This window comes from Trematomus bernacchii, unplaced genomic scaffold, assembly GCF_902827165.1.
Source record: "Trematomus bernacchii unplaced genomic scaffold, fTreBer1.1, whole genome shotgun sequence".
Lineage (NCBI taxonomy): Eukaryota > Metazoa > Chordata > Actinopteri > Perciformes > Nototheniidae > Trematomus > Trematomus bernacchii.
Window position 1 is genome coordinate 2,237,254 of NW_022987797.1, and position 17,474 is coordinate 2,254,727.

The window sequence follows — 17,474 nt, forward strand, 5'->3', positions numbered from 1 at the left end:
AGAGTGTTGCAGTAAGCAGTCTGGAGCTTTGTGAAGCTAAGTGTTTCTGTCAGATTTGAGTGATGAAGACCCTGAGTTTGGACCTTCTTCCTGGCTCTCTGCAATCTGTCTGCAATCTGTCCTTCACACAGCCTGTGTGTGTATGTGTATGTGTATGTGTGTGTGAGTGTGAGTGCGCTATAAAACAGATGATGCTCAGTGGGGCTACAGTCGTGCAGGGTCAACCATTACGACACACACACACACATACACACACAAATACACAGACACACACACACAGAGTCACTTACGGCAGGGGTGAGCCAGAACTCGTATGTCGTCGATGGCGATCAAACCTGGACGGCCTTGAACTGAAACCGCTTCAAATATTACCTGACAGGGGAAGAAGGAAGCAAAACAGAAAGGAAGAAAGAAGTGTGTTAAGCCATAGTGTTCTATAAAAGAAGAAACTAAAAAAATATCTTTCCTCGCACAACATCTCGACGGCCCTGAGAAGCTCATATAGAAACCCCAGGGGAATTTTCCACTGAAAGTCAGCAACTATTCGTCTCTACACTTCATCCCTTCATCCGTCTGTCTGTATCCTTATGCCAACCACATATGCCCTTCCTCCTACTCTTTCCTCTCGTCTTTCTTCATCTCATTCTCCTCCTTTTCTTTCTATTTCAGTCCTCCTGTTCTTCCCTCTCTATCCATTCCTGATACCTCTCCTCTCAATTACTTGTTTTTGTTTTATTCTTCACTTTTTCTCTCCCAGCCCATAATTAAAAATGTGTTTCTTTACATTTTCCTTTCCACATATACTTCACAAACACGCTCAGGGTGACAGGCAGTCAGCAGGGCTGTCAAGGGGCCATGCACTTCTGACCCACACATACAGTATGTACACACACTGCACACACAGTCAAATACGTCTGTGCTGTACTTGTCAGGATCCTCAACAATATAAGATGGAGCTCAGCCTGAATACTAAAGACTTCTGGGTAGACTTTACTCTTGCCCTTTCCTTCAAAAAACATATCCCCTGCTCTGGCTCGCATGTCAAGTTCCTAGACATCAAAGACAGTCCTATTGTTTTTTTCTTTACTGTTATTTTATGTTTTGAATACGTTTTACGAGCTTGTTTCATCATAAGACTACCATACTATATTTGAAAATCAACACATGTAAAAGAGGCTTAAAATAGAGGCTGTTCAGGAGAGAGAGAAATGTTTACCTAAATGATTGTGTTTACCCTCCCAGTGATCTGGACTTTAATATGACAATGTTGTTGTCCTTTTAGTGAAAGGAAATGTCGTTTCTCCATGGGAGGTGACTCCTCATTAGGGAATGCACGCACACATGTATGTCACTCTGGTTAGCATTGTGCCATGCAGCTACAGGGGTGCCTTCATTTACTGAACACAGCTCAGTCATTATAGGTAAAACACAGTCGCTTTTGTGCTACAGTACTTCAATAAAACATCACAGCAGGGTATCTACTGCTGTACCTTGAAAGGACCGAAGCAAACACACATACAAATATAGAAAGAAAGGGTCATTAAATAGCAGCATATTTGGGTTTCTTTGGTTTATACTTAACCACCACTTGCAAAAGATGACCTCTGAGTATACATATAAAAAGCCTCTTGTGTTATTGACTATCAAAGCACAACATGGCTTAGTGAAAGTGAAAGTTTGCAGGATTCTAGTTGTATCTTCATGGTTTATTGCATTTATTGTGAGGCGCTCTTTATACAAGTGTAAATTAGCATTCCATGTTTTGTTATTATGTAATTGTTTGAGTACTATATTCTAAGTAGCATGTTAATTTAATTTCACACTGTTTGTACTTATACACATGAACTAAAGACATGGATGCCCAGTAGTTGTCCTTAAAGCTGCTATAGTCTCTACCTTGCTCACTCTCAGTTAATCTTAGCCTATTGTTTGTCATGCTAAAGTAATAGTGTGTAGCATATTAGTCAGCTGAAACAAATTGATATGTTTATTTTTAAAATGTAAGTTCCTTTAAATGGGTGTTTTTCTTCTAAAAAGTAATACTGGTTCAAATGCCTTAACATGCAGCTAACTTTGCAGCTAACTGTTGAGCTAATTATATGCTGCTAACTTACACAGGGTAAGTATCTAACTAATGTAACTCAGGGTTGCCAACTCTCACGCATCTGGCGTGTGACACACGCTTTCACTCTCAATCTCACGCTCTCACGCTGCCCAAACTATTCTCACGCCAAAAACAAGAATACCGAAGACTAGAAACGGTTTTGAAAACTTTTGTCACGTAGTGATCGTCTTCTCAATAGAACATCTTTGATAATGGCTTCTGGCCAATCAGAATCACGATAACGGCGTGGTGTTGTTGCAGGAAGTCCCGACGGAGAATACTTTTGCGGTAGTACATCTCTATACATCGATACAACATTACGTGTTGATAGAAATCAACACGTAATGAAATAAGACCCCACGGTTTGATGATTGATAGGTGTGTGGGCTGTCTTTCATTTGGACACACAGAACAATGGGGGTTATCCACCCTTATCCACAATGTAAAGTAATTCACACAGCCTCTTCCCTCTTCTCTCTGTGAGGAGCAGCAGGTTCAGCTTTCAGAACAAAGTAACAAAAAACTAAAATGGCATTCATTTTTTTAAATATGTCGTGTAGTAATAGATTTATTTATTTTTCTTCTCAAGAGAGTACCAAAATGTGTATTTTAATCTCCTGGGGGAGAATCCCCCCAGACCCCCCTGCAGTGGTTGGTTTTTCAGCATGTCAACTCTTCCACCTGTGGGGAAATTGCAGGATTGGCTCCAGGTCGCCCTTTTTATTTACTACAAGACAAATGTGCCTTTTTATTTCATACAGTTCAATTTGGATTGAGACAGGGAAATGATCTAAACCTCACGCGTGGCGTTTCACTGTCGGGGGGAGCGTGTATGTAATTATATTGCAAATACTGACTTGAGCCCCACCACTGTATGGGTTAGCCCTACCATAGATTACCCAACAAAAATACTCTGGAGCGCATGCGCAGATCTAAGATCCAGTAGAAATGATAAAAAAGTAAAAGTCTGCTGCTTATTGTTCCACTAGGCCAAAATAGAGTCAAAGAGTATATGAGAGTGAGAGTGTGTTAATTAATATATTTGGCAGTTTGGAGTAAGTCTGTAGATTTGTTTGTGTGTGTGTGTTTCATGTATAGGCCTCTCACGATAATTAATTTTGTTGGATACATTTTCCCGGAAATTATTGCGATAAACGATAATATTGTCGGCACCGTTGTATGAACATTTTAGACCACTGACATAATGATAATATATAATAATAATTCAAGTACATCCTTTCAAACTGCTAGTCACATCCTCATGTAAATGGCAATTTATCGAGGTCAGAAAAGTTATGGAGTTCATTTTTATTTATCGTACGATAAGTCAATTAATTGCTTATCGCGACAGGCACACAATAAAACATTGGAAACAAACATGTTTGACTTTCATTAGTGAATGAAACTGTGTGCCCTTTATAGTCTGTGTCCATTATTGTGTATTTGTATATATTGTATATATATCCTATATGCTAAGGTCCCGCTGCTGACACGATAGCAGTCATTTCGTGCGCATATGTGGAATTAAACCGAATTAAACCCATGATATCAAAATCTCACTCCAGCCAGGTACCCAAAGTTGGCAACCCTGGTAACTATCATGCTCTCAGACTCAACACCGCCCTAAAATATATTACAACCGTCAGACCTTCAATAAAATATAATAAAGGAATGTCTGTGATGCTCTATTTTTACTACAGTAGCTGTTTAATGAGGGACACGTTTTCTAACATGTTAGCCGAAAATGTTAGCTAAACGTTAGCTTACTGTTCATTAGGCTTCTGTGAGTCTCTCTGTGTGTCTCCCAGCTGTCAAAGGTTGTTTTAAAAGTTCACTGTTACTCATTGCTTCTGAGAGTAGTTTGTATATTTGTTTGTTTGTAGCCTTTATTTGTATATGTATATGGCAAACATTTTAGCCAGCAGTAAGGCACAGGTTTATAAAATTAGGCAAATAAATGCTACCTACCAGTTAGGTGTTGCAGTTTCATGGTGATGGTAATGTATGACTTAGCCTACTGCTGCAACAACCCATATGACACATGATCATGAACAACCCAGTCTCACGGCATTTCGTGTCACAAAATCAATCTATTGATTCGTGTTCACCAACACAATTTTTCGTGTCACACAGAACGATTTTAAAAGCAATGTAAATAATAACAAATTAGAAGGAAAAAAAAAATACAGATTTCAGTATCCTGAAACAGAACGATTTTAGAAACAATGTATTTATATTGGTAGTATGTTTCGTGCCTGCACCAAATAATAACAAATTAGAAGGAAAAAAAGATTTAAAAAATACAGATTTCAGTAGGCCTATTCTGAGGCTCTGAGCCCCATTTCATTTCAGACATTATACAATTTAAAATAAAAACAGTAAGAAAATGTTTTTATGAACCACACAGCTTCCGGTCTTCCAAGACCCGACCGGACAAAAAGACGTGGTGCAGGCACGAAACATACTACCAATAGAAATACATTGCTTTTTAAATCGTTCTGTGTGACACGAAAAAAATGGGAAAATCGTGTTGGTGAACACGAATCAATAGATTAAATGTTGTGACTATTACACGAAATGCCGTGAGACTGGGTTGTCATGAACATATTTGATACAATATTTTCAGTTTAGCACAAAAAAACGTTTTCAGTGTCTCTTTCACACATTCATTGTCAAAACAAACACCAGCACCTCCTAGACTTGACTCTCCATTAATTAAAGTAAATATTTAATTAATTCTAGAGGCAAAACTATTAAAAAGACAAACAGCCCCAGGCAGGCCAGTCCAAATATTAAATATTGTCAAATTAAATATCTGCCTGACACATGGAATTAGGGAGTGCACTTCTTAGTGACATTAAACAGATTTGGTTTGATACTGTGGTAACTACATATATACAGTATATATACTTTAGTAACTACAGTATACAAGCATATACCAATATGTGTGTACAATTGTGTGATCTGCATGTGTGTGTGTGTGTGTGTGTGTGTGTGTGTGTGTGTGTGTGTGTGTGTGTGTGTGTGTGTGCGTGCGTGCGTGCGTGCGTGCGTGCGTGCGTGCGTGCGTGCGTGCGTGCGTGCGTGCGTGCGTGTGTGTGTTACCTGATAGGAGTTAGGCCAGAATGTAGAAATGGCCAGCTCTGTCTTCGCCCAGCCTTCATTAGCAATAGCAGAGGTGTTCCACACTGGGTTACCCTGAGTGCCTCCATTCACCTGCAGGCACACCGTAAGAAGAAACAGAAAATAAAAAATACAAGTAAGGGGAAATACAAGGTTAAAAATATAATTTGGCATTTGAACGTTTCTGAAAATAAAACTGGATAAGTTTACATTTTAAAAAAAGATGTGTAATCACTGTGTTAATTAGGCGTTAGTTGGACAAATGTATAGTTTTTTGGGACATTGCTGATGCTACTGTTTCTTAACTTAGACCACATTAACGATCAACCCCATTGGGACAAAATGGTACATTCTGAATGTATTTTATTCATTTCATTTTCGCACTAATGATAATCTCAATTAAAGTTAAGATGGATACAATATCAAAGTCTGCCAAATGTGTTAAATTAACTCTTAAATCCATAGTCGCCTGAAATTGATTGATAGGTAATTGATTAAATGATTAGTTGATTCCTTAACGCATTGAGCAGTGGTTTGTTATTCCCCTTCACTTTAAATCATAGCTTCATCCTCACATCCATACATTCCTTTGATTTCTGCTTACTAGTCTTCCTTTCAGCTCCCTCTAAATTAACCAACTCTTTTTTAACAGCCTGTCCATCAGGGCCTTAAGACCACAATATAAAATATGAATTAAAATATTCATAAACCACTGGTTCCTATTCTTAATCTAAGCTGTTTGCTGTATACAACCATTTTTATGATTTGTTAATTTTAACATGCATTTGTCTCCACTGGTTTCTGTAAATAAAGATTATATTATGCCGGCTTATTTCAGTCTTGCTGCAAAGAGTAAAAGCAAAAACCATTCTCTCAAATGCTGTTTATTAAGCTTTACTTTATGCCATCCATTATTTTATGGAGATCAGTAATTCTTTGTTTCTTTCTATCTCAAACACACAAAGCCTTCTCTTAACACTCAATGGGACTGTGCTAACTCAATCCCTTCTTGACAGAAAACAGGGGTCATTGTTTGTTTACCTGCTTCATCTGTTCAGTCTATCAGCCTCTTCATCTATCAATCCATCCCTCCCTGTCAGTCAGTTACTCACACATACACTCAAACACACATACCTTGATGTAGACGTTGAGCGTGCCCGGGCTGATTCCGTCCCGACTGGAGAGAGAGTACAGAAAGTCGATGCAGTGGGTGTCATTTTCCTTCAGGGTGGGCATGTAAAGGTGAGCCTTCTGCCCCGACGCCCGCCCTGACGCATTCACCACCATGAACGAACCTACAGCCACAGAAACAGGAAGGAAAAGGCCAGAGAGTGTTCAAATATGATCGTAATAATACAGGTGCAATCAGAGGATTTCCATGAAAGACAAAAACAATACAAGGTTATTATATTTCAATGGGTTGAAGTGAACCTGTCCAAAAGGCATTGCGGGGCCCACACAAAGGTCTATGGAGACAATGCTAGTTAATGTTAGCTGTTAGCAACCGGAGTGCAGTACTGTTCTTGTGGGATTTATATTTAACTAACGTTTTAAATGTTAAGAGAGGTCTCATTTGGTGACGTTATGATATGTTTATGCTCTATTCAGTAATGAGTAGTATTTGTCAAAAGTATATTTTAAATGTATTGAGTGTTTAAATGTAGCGTTTAGAGCATGTTTTTTGGCATAAAATGTAAACAATTAAGGTAAAAAATAAAAAGATAAAGGTTCTACAGTACATTTGCAAATAAATCTGAGTTTAACTTTCATCTGTGTTTTAAAAATTATGTAATCTTTGGATTTGACGCATCAAATTCCATCACATGTTTATAAATCTTGTTTTGTGTTCATATTTTATTTATTTAACAGTTTAATAGCCTTGAACAAGTTTAAAACTGATTAGACTTGTTTCATTCTAATTAAACCAATGCCATCATATATTATTATTTATGGTTTCTGTACTGTAGTGCGGCAGAAAAAAAGATATCAGGTGTGAGCGCCATTCCTTTCGAAGCTTGATGCAGCAAAAACGCAAAACCAACTCAAGCTCTTTTACACACTTTGGACGTTTATCAGCGTCTTAATGTATCCACGCCCCGAGGGTTCTGAACCACGACAGAAACACATTTTCTCCGTCGACTCGTGGTTAAAGTGTGTTTTAGTTTCTGGTTTATGGCACAGGACGGAGCTTTTATGGGTCGACCGGCTCCATTTGGCTGACTGCCATCGGAGAGAGTTAGAAGTGACTGGGAGACTATTTGGCAAGAGAGTGTGAGAGGAGAGATACTGAATCAAGCAGGTGTGACTGTGCATTTCTAACAATGTCTGTGTGTGCATGCCATGGCTACTCTATTGCTAAAGTGTGAAAAGTGTCCTGATTTAATGTAGAATGAAAGAGAGAAAATGTGTGTGTGGGTAGTGGCTTAAGAAATGTCATTGGATTATGTACCTTTTATTTGGTAAATAGATATAACCTTATCAGTCAGTTTTAATTAACACAATACAGGATAGGGAAACCCTCAACAAGCATAATAGGGTTGACCACAATTCATTTATTGCTAAGGCAAAATCAAATTATAGATTACATTTCTTTTAATTATATTTATATATATATATATATAAATAAACAAAAAATGTAATCTATAATATGATTTTGCCTTAGCAATAAATGAATTAAGTGGGCCCTATTATCCTTATATATATATTTAAATATAAATATAAATTAAAAAAATATGCATTTACATCAAATAAAAAATACAACAAAATGGACATGTAACGTGTTCATTCAATTGCTTATGCATGTAACGTTCAATTGCTTATGCATGTAACGTTCAATTGCTTATGCATTTTACCACAAACTGTTGCCTGGATGTCATGACATTTGTATTTTAAGGGTCAGTGCAGTGACTTTTAAAGAGGCAGGAATGTGCAGACTAGTGTACTTGTAAGGACATGTATTGACTTGCATTTATTTCTTATTATAACCTTAACATTACCTTAATTCTAACATTGCTCGGAAAAAAATACATTGTACATGTGTGTTGTATGTGTGTGGTTATTCCAACACACAGTTTTCTAGCACTACAGTTGTATGAACAGTTTTCTCTCTTTTATTATCATTATTTGAATGGAGATTTTAACTTTAATGTTGTGTTCGTACTATCCTAGACAGCAATGCTATACACACACATAAAATACATCATTCACTGTAAACAGACACAGGTGGCTAAAACAGATTAAATCTAACACTTTGGCCTAGGCTAAATGGAGCTTATCTAGCAGAACTGTGTGTGTGTGTGTGTGTGTGTGTGTGTGTGTGTGTGTGTGTGTGTGTGTGTGTGTGTGTGTGTGTGTGTGTGTGTGTGTGTGTGTGTGTAAAAGTAATCTAGCCTGGGTGTCTAACCAGGTCTTTTCACAGTGAACCTCCTGATTACATTTCTTATTCACACATACCACCAACGTGTATACACACACACACACACACACACACACACACACACACACACACAATCACGCACCACGTATACACCACTCTAACCACTTCTCTAAATTCATAAAGCTGTTTGTTTCTGCTCTAAAAAGGTCTTTAGAAGGGGATTGTTTCGTTTAAAATTATCTTTTTGTTTTCAACCCGGGCAGGCGATAAGAGTGATGTGTGTTACCCAGAGACTGTTCTCACCAAGTCAACTGTCACTATAGGGGAAGAGGACATGTTACAATGTACGTTAAAACTGAAAGAAATGACATGCACGCTCATCCATTCACACCATTTGCAGTTGGACCAATACATGCAAAACACAGATTTCCATATAATGAAATATGGTTCACACATTCTCATTCTCTCATTTCACACGTTGTTTCCCAGCTGTGAGGTCAGAGGGGAGCAATCTGTTAACGTGAGAAAACCTGATGAATCTGTCTTCCGTGTCACCACACACACACACACATTCACACACATCAAAATAACTGGGTCATCTCAGTGCAACAAACGTTCCAGCGCACAATGCCACATGAGACCAGCTATTTTCACGAATACTGTTGAGAGTTTGAGATCTTGCTTTTATTTTTCCACAGCTAAAGTCAGCAGAGGGCTCAACAGCGTCGCACGCCCTCTGGAGTGCCTTTGAGCACAGCATTTAACCCCCAGTTGCTGTTCTGCATCTCCACATGGTGCAGATCTGTTTAGAATATTATGTGTCTATGTGTACAGATCTAGATTCAAAATAGTAACGTCTCAGGAAAAAGTTAAAATAGGCGAAAAAGAAGATATTTTACCAAAGTAAAAGTTGTAATACTACAGTGTAAATTACTTAAATGCTACATTCAAAAATCATACTCCAGTAAAAGTAAAAAAGTATTTGCATTAAAATATAATACAAGTTGTAATACAATATTATACAAAAAGTACTTGTCATGTAGTATGGCTGAATTCAAAATCATATAGATTAAGTTACTGCATGTGTTCATCACTTCAATGTTGCAGCTGGTAAAAGTGGTGCTAATTTATCATCTTATCTGAAAAGTAAAGACAAATCCAAGCTCTTAAATGAATGTATTGTTGTAAGAAATGCAATATTTACCGACAAAATTCAGTGAAGTAAAACTATGAAGTAGCATAATGTGAAAATACACACTTGAAGTTCCTCAATGTTTTACTAAAGTACATTACTTGAGTAAATGTGAGAGGTTACATTTCACTTTTGCATCAAGTGACATGTAAACTTCTGATTGGTATTAACCTATTTATCCCCAGAGCAACCAATATATGTTTATAATATGGGATATATATACTGAACTCTATATTTTTGAAATATATATTAGTAGTTATATCAAGTCTTAGTATTTCAAACTATAGAAACAACATATATAACTCAAAGCTATAGTGATACACTGTGTAGGAAAGGACAGATTAACAAGATTGAAGAAAAATAAAAGCTGTCTGAGCTGCCAAGACCTTAAGACTGAACAGAATAAATGTTTGGCAGCGCTTAAAGTACTTGGTCAGCCACAGCACTCACAGTGTGACTGAGCTGTTTATTCAGACGTATGTTAGAGAGAGAAGAAATGAGAAAACCTGGTTAACAGTGGGGTTTTCTCCCATCAATACAAAAGGGGACTCAGACAGATCAATAATGATACAGGGTGGATTGTTAACACATAATACACACCAGAGGTGGGATCAAGTTAGTGGTCTGCAAGTCACAAGTCAAGACTGACAAGATCCAAGTTCTAAGTCCTAGCATTTCAGGTTCCAGTCATAATGATTCTCTGTATGTCATTTGTAATAGTTCAATCCTAAATTATTTTACTGTCATTAGTCATTTTTTGACCGCCGCACAATTGTATGTGAACAAAATGATCTTTGGTGTAATTGATCTACCTGGTGCTCACTATTGTAAGATTATAATTCTCTATAGAACCTTATCTTATGCTGTCTACTTGGTTCAAACTAGGTTGAAATGGGAATGTGGGTGTTCACTTGATGTAAATGAGTAATTTTAAAGATTAGGAAATGAAAAGAAATATATTGAATAGCAACTTTTAAAATAACATACATTTGAATCTTTGGGGCTTAGGGTTAGGTATCAAGTATGTTTACATCAAAAAGCTCAAATCCAAGTGAAGTCAAGTTGCAAGCCTTTTTGGATGTTGTCAAGGCGAGGTATTACATTTATGAATGTAGTAAGGTCATATGACTCAAGTCCAAGGACATATCCAATCATTATTTAAAAGGTAAATGTACAGCATTCGTGTGCATACCGGAGGAGAACAAACCTCTTTAGTGTGAGAGGATGTGTGTTTGTGTATAACTGTCTGTGTTTCCATTTTGCGTGTGGGAGGCCAGGGGAGTTGCCGAGTCCCTTTACAGGAGTGGGAAACTGGCTATGAAAGGCGTGGGACGCCAGTTAAAAACGAGTAGGTGCTACACACACTACACAAACATATCTCATCTTCCTACTTAAGATTGGTTTGGGACGTGCTTCCTGTCATTTATATTCCATTCGCAGAAGGTTGCTTCATATGTTGCTTGAAATATGTTTATTTCTCTTAAATCTTCTCTAATTATCCCATGTTTGTTTTTTTTCAATAAAGGACAACAATTTTGGTTCAAATCGGAATGGGTGAGGTCTGAAAGGGAATTATTTATGACGGATTCTGACAGGAGGTAATGAGAGGAAAGAAGGATAACAGTGAGGAAGAAAAGGAAGTAGAGAAGGAGACAGGAAAGGAGGGAAGGAATGAGATTTAAAGCAGCATCAGCTGTGGAGCACACGTGACCTGAGCTGGATGACAAAGTACACTGTTGTTGTGTAAAATTACTCTTCTTCATCATCATCATCATCATCATGAAAGGCATTGCAAGGGAATCACTGGAGTCCTACTGACAAACATCACATTGGTCCTCGGCCCATTTCACACATTTAGTACACCCAATTCCCCCCGAGGCTCTCACGCTCATTCACACACACACACACACACTAACACACACACACTCGCCACGCCAGTGTTGGAACCCATATGTTCTGTGTCCTGAATGGGTAGTGGCCATGAATCATCCTCATCACACACACATACACAGACACACGTAGACGAACATACGTAAATCCTATATAATGATCGCAGCAGAAATGGTCTGGTCTTCTTCAGGGCCTGATTGTTACTATTCATTTCCCTGCCAAAACGTATTCATTTCCCTTTATTTCCATTTCTATTTATCCACCCATATCAGCCTAGAGTAAAGACATTATCCATGGTATTTGTTTCTGTTTAAAAAAATTGTTACAGTCATTTATTTGCTACACTCAAAGAAAAACGAGGGCAATGGATGTTCATATTCAAATGTATGTCACGATGGTCAGAGCAGCAATTATATACATTGCATGTATGTTTGATATAGCAAACAGCTGGCTAGCTAGATAGCTTGCTGTTCCACCATGCGTTGATGCTTTGTTCTCCGTTATCTTGTTTTATATTTCCCTTTATTATTGAAATATCCTGTCTGTCTGTCTCTTAGCTTTGCAGTAATCTGATAAGTGATCAAGTCAATAAGAGGCCATTACAAGAGCAATGGGCCAAAATGCAAACAACTAATTTAACCTTACTGAATGTTAGAATTGGAGCCCTCTCTTCCTCCATTTCATCCTCTAGTCTACACCTTCCATCATCCTGTCTGTCCCTTTAAAAAAAAACTATTTATAATCCATCCTTCCCTCTCCCTCAGTATTTCTGTCTCGCTCTGTCATCAGTGGCGTGTAAACACAGACACCTCACCATTAGAGAGGAATTTACTTTCAATATCACCCGAAAGAAAAAGCTTTTAAAGCATCACAATCTAATTCATTTACCCTTAATACAGCAAATGGAGCAGGTGGAGTGTCTGAATGTGTTTGTGCATTTGTGTGTGTGTGAGTGCCTGGGGGTTTTGGCATTCTTCACAAAGATCCTAAATAGCTTCTATAATGCTTTTACATTGGTTTACATTGCGGCTGGTGTCCCATGTTGACACTTTGCCAACAGCTAGCGGCAATAAAGGAATTTAAAACACAAATAAAAGAAAGAAATCCCAATGACGAAGCAAATGTTGGCAACTGTGTTTGAAAAGGAGAAGGGTGATCAAAACCCTGGAGGGTATGGGTTAAATTCCCATCCAGGGCAGAACATTTTGGGATTTGTATTCTTCATGGGTTTGCAAGTCTCTGTAAGATAACACCAGTAAGTCATTTTTTTGTTATCTTCATCTCTATTAAAGGACACACAATATTCTTAGCAGCTTAAAGAGAAAAAAAGTGATATCTACATAAACTTTGTACAACACAAGGGCGTTTCAGACAAGAAAGCGTTTTGTGCAACAAAGCAGAAAGAAGCGCAGACTAAATCACTCTTTAATAGATCAATTACATCCGCAGATTTTCTGTTGAAACACAACGTTGAAGCAAGATGTTCACAGACTATGATGTGCTCAAATGGCTCCCTGGGGTCCCTGCTCAAAGCGTGCTGGTTTTTGGATCTGTAGCTCTTAAATCTCTCTTTTATTCTCCTTATCGGATGTTTTGTGTCTGTCGTGTCTTGGATTAAGATTTCCTCTGAGCATGGATCTCTTGTGGTTCTTTAAGCATCTAACGGCTCCGTTTACATTTGTAATTTGGACGGGTGTTTTGAAATCCAGCTACAATATAAGGGTGTGATTTGATGGCGTGGTGTCCACATGTGGCCTGGAAATGTCTATCATACATATCACACAGCTCCTTTGGCTCACTTCATCTCATGTTCTGTCAACTTTTCTTATACACCAACTTTTCTTTTCTGGGTTTTTAAAAGGCTTATTATTTAAATGTGTCAAAAATAGTGAATGGCTGTGAATATTCAGGAGTATTATTAACTGCAGTGGCAGAATGTCAAATCCATACCAGATAAATATACCAGTCCGCAATATGATGCTATTTGCACAAGACAATGTGAATGTGAATTGTATGTCTCAGAGCAGTAGAAAAAGATCTTAAAATAAAAAAATAAACCTTACATTATAAGCCCTTTATTTTACAGAATATGTGACTTGTATGGAGGAAATTGTATCAAATAACACATATATAAGTCTTCTTTTAAGAGTAAATATACTCATTCAAAGGCTCCTTATGGTCTTTAAGTGTTCAATTCCAACTTTCCCTCTAAATAAGTTTTACTTTCGCCTATAAAGTCAAATCAGGTTTGTTGTTTGTATAGCCATTTAAGGGCTAGTATATATATGCATTTTCATCTGACTTTTTCTGTCCTTATGGTCTCTTTTATATATCACCCTTCTACTGGATAAGTGGAGCACTTAATTTAAATCAATATCGCACTCAATCATTTTCATTTAACTGACGGAAGCCAACATCGTAAAAGTGTTTTTTTATTCGATGAATTGGGTAGTTAGGCAAGTGGAGCGTGTACCATTAGGCTTAGGGTTTGAGTTTGTTGCAGGTTACTGTCTGTTTATCACACTATCAAACTAAATCAGGAATGCCCCAAAAATGTATCTGAAATTAAATTAAAAAATATATTTGAATAATAACACAGCCCTTGTGTCAGCTTCCAGAGAACATACGGACCTCTGCATCACTCTCAGTTTTTAGGAAATGCCTCAAGACCCACCTGTTCCGCACCGCATTTTACTGACTGTCCTTTACTTTATTTATTTATTTTATTTTAACCTTTTATGCTCTTAACCTTTTTAAATGTTTTATATTACCATATTTTATTCAATATGCTCCTTAGATATCTTTTTATTTTATTTTGTTTTATTATTTTCTCCTTATAGCTTTGTGAAGCACCTTGAGATGACGTTGTTTTTAAAGTGTGCTATATAAATCAAATGTATTATTATTATTATTGTGTGAAATCAGTTGCACACAACTTGTATGTTTTGGATCGGACCCCCATAAAGAAACTCCTATTTGGATCTGTGTATACACACACCATAGACTCATCTGTATTCAGACTGTTGGGTCTGTTCATTGAGTTTTTCTGCTGTTAAATAAGGAAGGAATGGATGAAGTGACTCCTATCAGGTAACACACACACACACACACACACACACACACACACACACACACACACACACACACACACACACACACACACACACACACACACACACACACACACACACACACACACACACACATACACACACACACACACACACACACACACACACACACACACACACGCCTGCAGGCCATTGTGAAGCTGCTATAATCCTTTCCTAATAAGGTGGTAAAGACAGGGAGATTGGCATTATTGATCAGGCCTTTAGGGAAAACCTCTCTGTTTCCTCATAGAAAGCTAATCAATAGTAAGCATATAAGTCACACACACAACTGTAGTCAAGTAAACCCATACAGTAAATGCCTGTGCTAAATTTGACCCGTGGGAACTCTAAATCCCAAAAGACCTTGCTGTGTGGGTCACTGGTGGGGTGACCCATCGGAGATCAAAGACTGAGCATGTGACTGCTGACACTGGAGACAATGGATGGGAGGTCGTCTTCTGCTTTGCTCTGCCCTCAGGTATATCATGCGTCAATATGTGTGCGAGTGTGTGAGAAGGAGGAAAAAAAACATAGCTAGAAAAAGTGTTTGCAGTCATTAGGGGTCACTGTGTATCAAGATAGAGGGGTTAAAGGGACAACACATGTGACAGAGGAGACGGTACTAGATTGAGAGAGGAATAACTATCAAAGAGTTGACACATTGAAAGGGCATAAAAAGGACAATAGGCCTATGTATAAAAAGTACAAGTATTAAAGGGGCCCTGTTATGTTCATTCTTAGGTTCATATTAGTATTTAGAGTCTCTACTGGGACATGTTTCCATGCTTTAATGTTCAAAAAGCTCTTTATTTTTCTCATACTGCCTGTGCTGCAGCACCTCTTTTCACCCTCTGTCTGAAACCAGAGCCCAGTCTGCTCTGATTGGTTATCTGGCCAGCTCTGTTGTGATTAGTCAACCACTTAGAGTCCCGCCCTTTAGTCTATCATGTACAATGTGTTGGAGCGCTAGAAAATATAAGTGCGAGTGTTACAACGTGATGTTATTAAGTTCCGGAAGTAATCAAAGGAGTCCAAACTAGGAGTTGCAGGCAGTGTGTGGGAGAGAAACTCCCTATGGAGGGAACTTTGGGATTTGAGCCTTTGCAGACCATTTACATGCACACAAACCTATATATTACATACTACAGGGAAGGAAAAACCCCAAATAGTATGATAGGGCCTCCATTTTGTATTTTCTTTTCTTCATGTATGCCCAAAAATGTGGTGCACTGTACAGACACTCATCACCTTCATTTGGTTTAACATTCCAACATCACTGATACTTTTACAAAGTCACCCAACTACAAATGTAGCCAATCCAATGAATACATTGGAGGTTTAAGCGGGCAGATTACCTTCTTTGGTTTAGGGATACTTTAGGTTTGCAAAATGCAAATGTCCATTGGGGTCTTATCGGGGCACTGTGGTAGACACACGTTTTACCAAAAGAACAAAACTCCAGCAAAGTGTCTTGGACTCCACACTTCCTGTTGGCTTCTGAAAGGGCAACGTTTTGAGAAGACTAATTTATTAGTAACCAGTAATTTAGTCAAAAAGGGGAAACTGAATGTAATTTCTTACTGCTTCGCTTCAATGGTGGCCTTTGCCAACGGACATCTGATGAAAATTGATGAGTATGTAGAAGTAGTATTAATGAGTAAAAGCAAAAAAACACGGAGCAAAGTCATATTGTCCTCCAACACAAAGTCACAACAGCAGCACATATACATTCCCCAAAGTAGTTTTCATTCATCACACATTCAAAACTCAATTTGGCCTTTTCATAAAAGTTTCATGAAACAGCTGAAGTTCAGTGGTATTTGCCTTTAATGAATACGACCCTGCGAGAGCGATGCATTGCTCAGGGTAGCGTGTGTGCATCCGAGGTGTGTGTGTGAGTGTAATTATGTGATCTTTTCTACTGTCTCTAGAGTCCAGAGATAATTACCAGTGGATAATGGTTTGTGTGCAAGGAATGAAATGGTATGGCTAGAGAAGTGTGTGTGTGTGTGTGTGTGTGTGTGTGTGTGTGTGTGTGTGTGTGTGTGTGTGTGTGTGTGTGTGTGTGTGTGTGTGTGTGTGTGTGTGTGTGTGTGTGTGTGTGTGTGTGTGTCCAAAGACATGAGATGACATGGCTCATACAAGACAGACATGTGTGAGCCATGTATGTTTGACCTTACACATACCGGCTTGTAACGCTTGAGTATGGGTGTTTGGGTGTGTGTACGAGTGTGTGTGCTGTTTTTCTTCACAAAACAAGCGCCTCTGTTAGTGTGTATGTGTGTTTCCTCTGTGATAGATGACTCTTACACAGTGTAAAGTGAACGTGAAAAATGGTAATAAAGTTTAATATTGTTCCCTGCAAGGCAGATTTATGACACAGTGAATTTAACATCCGTTTCTTATTGAGACAGTGATTTATAAACACAAACACACACACACACACACACACACACACACACACACACACACACACACACACAAACACACACTTTAGTGCTTGCATGTGCAGACAAAAGGTGTCCTGTACATTAGCACACACAAATACGCACTCCCAGATTGGTGCACAAAAGCTTCCACACACACACACACAGTGTAGTAGAAGCACCTGCACACACGCACAGAGCTATTTGGTTTCCATATATCACTGGGTTTACGATTGCTCTCTCACTATTC

At 38.2% G+C, this 17,474-nt stretch overlaps 1 protein-coding gene across 1 annotated transcript in view; it reads right to left on the minus strand.

Moving 5' to 3' along the window:
• The window catches only part of ptprt (protein tyrosine phosphatase receptor type T), a 350,127-nt gene that overhangs the window by 263,407 nt on the left and 69,246 nt on the right, over positions 1 to 17,474 (minus strand). The window contains exons 3-5 of the mRNA XM_034149943.1: positions 6,362 to 6,522; positions 5,210 to 5,320; positions 291 to 372 (exon numbers count right to left, since the gene is read on the minus strand). Coding sequence (XP_034005834.1) covers positions 291 to 372; positions 5,210 to 5,320; positions 6,362 to 6,522 — 354 coding nt within the window. The remainder of the gene's footprint in view (positions 1 to 290; positions 373 to 5,209; positions 5,321 to 6,361; positions 6,523 to 17,474) is intronic.